The sequence below is a fragment of the Lactuca saligna genome, chromosome 8 (genome assembly GCF_052625555.1).
Source record: "Lactuca saligna cultivar CGN05327 chromosome 8, ASM5262555v1, whole genome shotgun sequence".
NCBI lineage: Eukaryota > Viridiplantae > Streptophyta > Magnoliopsida > Asterales > Asteraceae > Lactuca > Lactuca saligna.
The window spans coordinates 101,377,954-101,385,541 of NC_136424.1; the positions used below are offsets into that span (position 1 = coordinate 101,377,954).

The following is a 7,588-nucleotide window of genomic DNA, read 5'->3' on the forward strand; positions in this document are numbered from 1 at the left end:
TATTATAAAACTTGGTTAAGATTAATCCTTCTAAATAATCTTCCATCAAAAATTCATTTTTGATGCTTATCGTCTCTAAATTGACTAGCCCGGATCTACGGGCGTTACAATAGACATGGGAGTTAAGACACTCTTACAATTCTTTATGTGAGCTCGATGAAGCAGATAAGAGGCATACTTCTATTGTAGTAAAGTGATTCCCCCTGAATTGTGAGTGACCTCAAAACCTAGAAAATAATGGAGACGTCCAAGATCCTTGATTGGGAACGAAGAAGATAAAGTGTGTACTAATTTGTCAACAAGAGCCTGAGAAGAACTTGTAATAACAATGTCATCTACATAGACCAACATGTAGATAATATGTGTCCCATGATGAAAAAAGCAAAAGAGAGGTGTCAGCTTTAGATGAACGAAAACCAAGTTGGTGTAACTTATCACTAAGTCGGGAAAACCAAGCACGAGGCGATTGTTTAGGGCATAAATTACTTTTTGAAGTTTGCTCACATAGTGAGGTTTAGTAGAGTCTTCAAAACCTGGAGGTTGCTTCATGTAAACATCTTCATTCAAGATACCATGCAGAAACGCATTGCTAACATCAATTTGTTGAAGATGCCAATTTATTGAAACTGAAAGGATAAGAATTAACCGAATTGTGGCTGGCTTAAACACTGGACTAAATGTATCTTGATAATCTATACCATATTGTTGGGTGAAACCACGCGCAACTAGATGTGCCTTATGTTTGTCAATAGAGCCATCTGGATGTTGTTTAAGCTTGAAAACCCACTTACAACCAACGATATTTACCCCAGTGGGTCGTGGAACCAAGACCCAAGTTTTATTTTTCTGAAGTGCATCAAATTCAGCTTCCATGGCAAGACACCATTTTGGAACAGAAAGAGCCAAATGATGAGAGTTAGGCTCAGCAAAAAACGTAGGGCGATTTGGATTATACAGGATTGTGCCATCAGTGAATTGTTGAGGGAAGGATTTTCTTGCTAGTGCACGTGTAGTGACCCCCAGAGGAGGTGAAGATGAGTTAGCAGGAGACGGTGAGCTTGTAGAAGTTCCGATGTCGGCGTTGGTAACAGTAGTGGAGCCATCATTGGTAACAATAATTTCAGCGGTTGTATCTTCGGTAACAGCAGAAGCAGGTTCTGTAGTTTGAACAGTATGAGTCAATGGCGAGTTTTCATGTTGTTGAGATGATGAATTTTCCTGTTGTTGAGTCATCGGAAAAGATATGTTGGTTCTCGGAATATTCATTACAGAGGCAAGAGGCGTTGCAGCTGCATCAAAACGATTAGCTAATAGAAACGATAAGTCATATTTCCGTAGATGGTCATTCGCTAGAATTGGTTCGATTTGAGGGAAAGAGACACCCTTTGACGTAGGTGAGGGTATTGTAGAAGTGAAAGATGTAGCAAATGGAAAACGAGATTCATCAAATATTACATCACGTGAAATATAAATTCGACCGGTTTGCTTGTCTAAACACTTGTACCCTTTGTGCATTCAGCTGTACCCTAAGAAAACACATAGAGTGGATCTAAAAGCAAGTTTATGAGTGTTGTATTTTCAGAGACTTGGCCAACATACACATCCAAAAAATTAGCAAAAATGTGTAATCAGGCCTTATTTTGAGAAGACGTGTGATGGGAGTAGAATTATTTAGGGTACGACTTAGCATACGATTTGTTAAGTAACAGGCTGTTAAGAAAGCTTCATCTCAAAAATGCATAAGAATGGAAGAATGAGCTAGAAGAGCCAAACCGGTTTCAACAATATGGCGATGCTTTCTTTCCGCCATTCCATTTTGTTGCGATGTATGCGGGCATGACACACGATGAGAAATACCAGATTGTTGAAAATATTTATGAAGATTATGATACTCACCACTCCAATCAGATTGAATGGTACGGATTTTGGCATTTAAAAGTCGTTCAACATGTTTTTGGAAATTATAAAAAACTTGTTAAACATCAGATTTATGTTTGATGAGATATATCCAAGTATAACGACTATAATCATCAAGAAAGTTAACATAATATCGAAAACCTCCACTAGACACTTGAGCTGGTCCCCAAACATCAGTGTGAACAAGCTCAAGTGGTGAAGAAGTAACATGAACAGAATTACTATAAGAGAGTTGATGACTCTTTGCACGTTGACATGCATCACAAACTAAAGATACATTATTAAAAGAAACATCTAACTTATTTGACTTTAAAATTGACTTGACTACTGCTGAAGTAGGATGACCAAGACGTTGATGCCACTGAGACGACGAAACTTTGGTACTTGATGCAACATAACGAGAAGTATGACTGATTGGCACCGGAAAGAGACATGTTTTGCTTTTACCGACTAGAAGAGTTTTCTTTGTGAGTATGTCCTTAACAAAGAAAGCATTAGGGTAAATTTCAATGAATACATTGTTATCAGAAACAAATCTAGCAGCAGAAAGAAGGTGCTTATTAATTTGAGGAACATGCAAGACATTTTTAAGAACAAGCGATCGACCTAAACTAGGAATTTTAGAATGACCAACATGAGAAATATGCAAACCTGAACCATTAGCAACTTGAACATGATCTTTTCCATGGTAAAAACTTTTGGGTTCACTAGTATTTGCATAGTTGTTTGTTTGGTTTACAGGATTATGTTATGTTTCTATGCTTTTCATATAGACAATATGTACTTGGTTTGATAAACGGTTGATGTAGTCTTTTAGGTAAAGACATGAATGGTTATTTGCAAGTTGCAACATTGTATGATAACCTTTTGTTTGTCACATATTGTGACAAAGTCTTGTTTTTAATTCATCCAATGTAGTACAATGAGAGAGAAAAGTGGAAGAACAAAATCTCTCGTGGCCTTAGAAGCACATGGTACAAGTTAACGGTAAGAAGTAATGCTTGTCACCTTGAGGAACCAAAACCAACACAAATATCTAAATTTGGACCATTGGTGTATATCTAAACCTTTTTGATCCAAAACCTCAAAAAATTCTAACTAAATTTACCATTTTTTTTTAAATCGGAAAAATCTAATATACCCCTAAGGTTTTCTTAATTTCACATGTCCTAGATGCGACCGGTTTTTAAAGCTTTTTTTATGTAAAATTTTAGTAAAAGAAGGCTGTAAAAAAGGTTATGTTCTCTCATTTCAGTCTCATGCCCTACATGCTGGTGTTGTCCCACGTGGAATTATTACTATGAGCTGGACTCGAACAGCTGAGTTGGCCACTAGCCACCATAATTGTGCAATCTCACAGATACCCGCCATGTGCATGTGGATAGATGATTGAGTCATCTAATTCCAATAACCACTTTCTTACATCTTACAAGTTTCCAATGCAAATTAATTATACAAGTCATGGTAACATTCTTTTTTTAATTTGCATTAAATATCAAAGCATGAATTACCTAAATAATCTTGCATATATCATATTGATGTGACAAAAACTTGTCATATACATAATAAGGTATGTTGTGGTTCCAATGTGTATATACCCTACTCACAAAATAACACTATTAGGAATCAAATTAAACTACTTGATCACATATATGACTTACAAACTGCATTATTGATGTAAGATAAGTATTTATACACATGACTTAATTACTAACTGCTCGTTGTTGTTGAGATTGAATCTTGGAGAGAAGCCGAGAAAGTACTTTCTCTACTACTGTCGCAAGATTCAAACTCCAAATCCTCAAAACCCCAAAACTCATCGTGTTCTTCCTTTTCTTCATCGGGCATTTTCCATCTATTTTTATCGATTTCTTCTTCAAACATTACCTCAAGTACCTATAAAACAAGAATAAAGATTAATCTCACGATTTAACATTAATTTACAATATGTTCTTTTTACATTAAGTATCAATTATGCATATAATACGAAGCATAATTATGCATAATCAAGTAATTGTTGTTAAGCCTAACACAATAACTCTTATGTAAAAATATTGATATAATAAATGAAACAAGGATATGATTTCTTAACAAAAAGACAAGAAGAAAAAAAGGTTAACCCTAGTGCTAAAATAGTTGATTACATAAGAAAAAGACAAAAATGGCCCAATATTGACTATGACAATGTAGCAAGGTGATCTTTCATTATCAATAATAATAATAATCCATATTAGATAAAATTAAAAACGTCCTTATTGTAATTTTCATCATTTTGATTATTAGAAGAAAGAAAATGAACGTCCATGATAGTCAAATTATATATGCGTCCACGCAAACACACGGGTGGGAAGATGACAACAGGACGAATTTAATGTATGCTATATACATATAATCTTATTTTTATATTATATACCGAAATTTGGTTCTCAAGAAAACGAAAATTTAATCTCTAATTAATGTATGTCGGCTTTAAGATCTATTTTTTAAATTAAGCCTCTTTTTTTAACTGTTTAACATGCAAAGTTGTTTTTATGTTTTTATTAATTAATAAACGTGGTATTTATATAAGACCTATTGTCGGTTTATGATATAATATTTTATTTATTTTTAATATGTGTAGAAAAGACAAGTAAAATATCGTGGTAGGGTGTTAATTGGAATCATAAAGGAACAAGAAAATAAATTTAAAGGTGATTATCCTCTTGTTTAAGCTTGGTTAATTACATTCAGTTCATCTATAACTAATTAAACCATTATTCATCATTTAAAATTCTAAGAATATTCTTCACAACAAAATAATTAAAATCAATCTGAATAGTTAAATATTTTTTTTGAATAGTTAAATATATTTTTTGAGCTCAGACATGGTCCCCTACGCATGGTTTAAGCATCCAAGAATGAGCAACATCGAAAACGACAACCTTTAAAAAAGATTAATACAACTTAATATAATTTAATGTTTTTACTAGATTCTCGAAACATATTTGAAAAAATATTAAAAAAGAATACACACCTCGCTCATCGTAGGGCGCCACGTGGAGGATGCTCGAATACAAAGAGATGCTGCAAAAGCAAGTCTACTAAGTTGCAAATAGTCATATTTCCCTTCGAGTCTTGAGTCCACAATTTTTTCCACTTCACCTTGGTTTAATATTGGTCTTGCCTATAAAATCAAAAAATTCAAATTATATATATGTTATATGTATTAATGTATATATAAGTAATAAGATATATATAGTTGGCTAAGAATTTTAAAAACTTTAATCAAACATAAATGTTGGCATTACCCAACCATGCAAGCTTTGGTGGGACCCATCGACAGATTTCTTGCCCGATAAAATTTCAAGTAAAAAAACACCAAAAGCAAAAACATCGGTTTTTTCATCCACAACGCCATGCATAAAATACTCGGGAGCCAAATGTCTGTCAACAAAAATAATATTAGTAGGTGTATTTTAAAGTAGGTGCTTTTTTATTTAAAAAATTGATTCATCTACATAATATAATAAAATTCGAGAAAAACAATTGCTTTTTATGGATGAATCAATTTTTTTAAATAGAATGTATTTTAAATCATAATAAAAAGAATAAAAATCTAACGATTGAAATTACCCAAATGTTCCTTCGATTGGAGCAATAGAGTGGTGTGTCCATTGCGAAGGAAGCCATTTTGCAAGCCCAAAATCCGATATCTATGAATGATAATACAAGTTATTACGATATTAATTAACCTTGTGAAATTTAATTTAACTGAGAATTTTATTAGTTAAAGTGTGTTAAATTTAAATTGCTTACTTGTGGTTCAAAATCTTTTGTCACCAAAATATTTGAAGCTTTAATGTCGCGATGAATAATTCTTCTTGGACATACTTTGTGCAAGTAATGTAAACCCTTAGCGGACCCAATGGCAATCTTGTACCTCGTGTTCCAATCCATAACCGGTAAATTCTCATCTACCATAAACAGATAAGACAAAATATTATATATAATTTTAAAATATAAATTTTAATCAAAAATCATTTTAATTCTTCATAAAAAAAAACACGGATAAATGTTTTTGTTATATATATTAGATGCTTAAAAGAAAATCTTTCAAGTACAAATATTGAATATGCATGGTCTTATTTGCAATTAACAAAAAAAACTTACAAGTACAAATATTAAATATAGTGTTGTTTGGAAGTAAATAGTTATTAGTGACCCTACAATCTTTAAGTATCGATAACTCATATACATATCATGTATGTGCTTATTTTATGCAATAAATGTTCTCTAAATATGGTTACCGACTCTTTTTATGAGTAAATATGTTTTAATCATTCTAATTGTAATTTTGTCGCAAACAAACAACTAGGCAAAAAGAACACTAAAATGTGCATAATGAATTATTTTAACCATTTTATTTCTAGTTTCTTGCCTAGTAACCATTATAAAAAGCTTAAAATCTTCATTTTGACATTTTCTTTTTGTATTGTAACAAGTTAGTACTAATAATTAAGAAACTTTTTATGAAAGAAAACAAGAAAAAAGTTGGGAAGTGTTACCATGAAGAAGCGAAGCCACAGAACCTTTGGATGAGAATTGAAAGATGAGATAAAGACCACTATCAATACAACAACCCAAGAGTGATGAAACATTTGGATGATTTACATGACCAAGTGTCCCTATTTCTGTCAAGAACTCTTTCTCTTTCCTTTCGTCACATGATGTTTGTGTTAATCTTTTCACAGCAATCGTTTGCCCATCTTCTAACACTCCTTTATAAACCTCTGCATACCCACCTTTTCCAACCATGTTTTCTGAAACACCCATGTAGAAAAAAGTTAATGACACTAGAAAAAGAATAAATCCCACAAAAAATATTCAAATTTTGGAGATACCCATGAAAGCAATTCATCATTTAACGACATTAATCCATATAAAGATTCAATCTTTGCAACTTCCATTCGTGGTTCGCTTGTTTTTGAGCAAAGAACTATGAAAACAAACCCTTTTGGTACTTGGAAAAGATTTGGGATTACCTGAGGAAAAACCATTAGTGGCAACATAAATCTCTTCGAAAGAGAAGCATTTCCATGTGGGTTTCTTGAAAGACTCTGTTTCACCATTGTTGAACGAATCTTGTTTCATAAGAATGCATTCTTTTGGTAAATCTTCCAAGCTATGGCGCTTCATAGAGAAGAGCCTCTTGAAACTGCCTGTTCTGATATACTTCATTTCTTCTTCTTTAACTGTCTATCTCTTTCTCTCTCTCTCTGTCTCTCTCTAGGGTTAGGATTAAGGGGACATTGTGCAGAGATTGTTTGAAACTTTTGAAGAGAGAATAAAAGATTGTTTTTTGAAGAAGGAAGGTTGGATGAGGGTTTTAAATGGTGTGTGGAATTGGGGGTGGGGTAGTGGTAGTAGTAGTAGTTGTAGTTGTGTCAATATGAAGCTGTTCAAGTGTCGGGTCAATGGGTCAAATTTTTGGACCCATGAGAAATCAATTCTAAGTTTGTGGTGGCAAATCCAAATCATTGTTGAGTCGGGTTATGGACCCATCAATTATTTGCCTCTTATTCCATTTTTTGATTAAAAAAATAAGGTGTGGTTTGTTTTGTACTATGTGGATTGTACAAGTACCAATCATGGCAAAAACTAACCCATTTTGATCATTTGTGAATTGATACAA

The 7,588-nt window shown here is 33.0% G+C and overlaps 1 protein-coding gene across 1 annotated transcript; it reads right to left on the reverse strand.

Annotated features, from left to right (window-relative positions):
* Positions 1-3,424: 3,424 nt before the first annotated feature.
* On the reverse strand, positions 3,425-7,314 carry LOC145011543 (Protein kinase superfamily protein). Its single transcript, XM_078970282.1, has 7 exons — positions 6,939-7,314; positions 6,462-6,716; positions 5,713-5,870; positions 5,530-5,609; positions 5,205-5,340; positions 4,931-5,080; positions 3,425-3,813 (listed from the first exon to the last, which is right to left on the reverse strand). Exons 1-7 carry the CDS (start codon positions 7,132-7,134, stop codon positions 3,628-3,630), a joined length of 1,161 nt encoding a protein of 386 aa, XP_078826408.1. The 5' UTR covers positions 7,135-7,314; the 3' UTR covers positions 3,425-3,627.
* Positions 7,315-7,588: the final 274 nt, after the last annotated feature.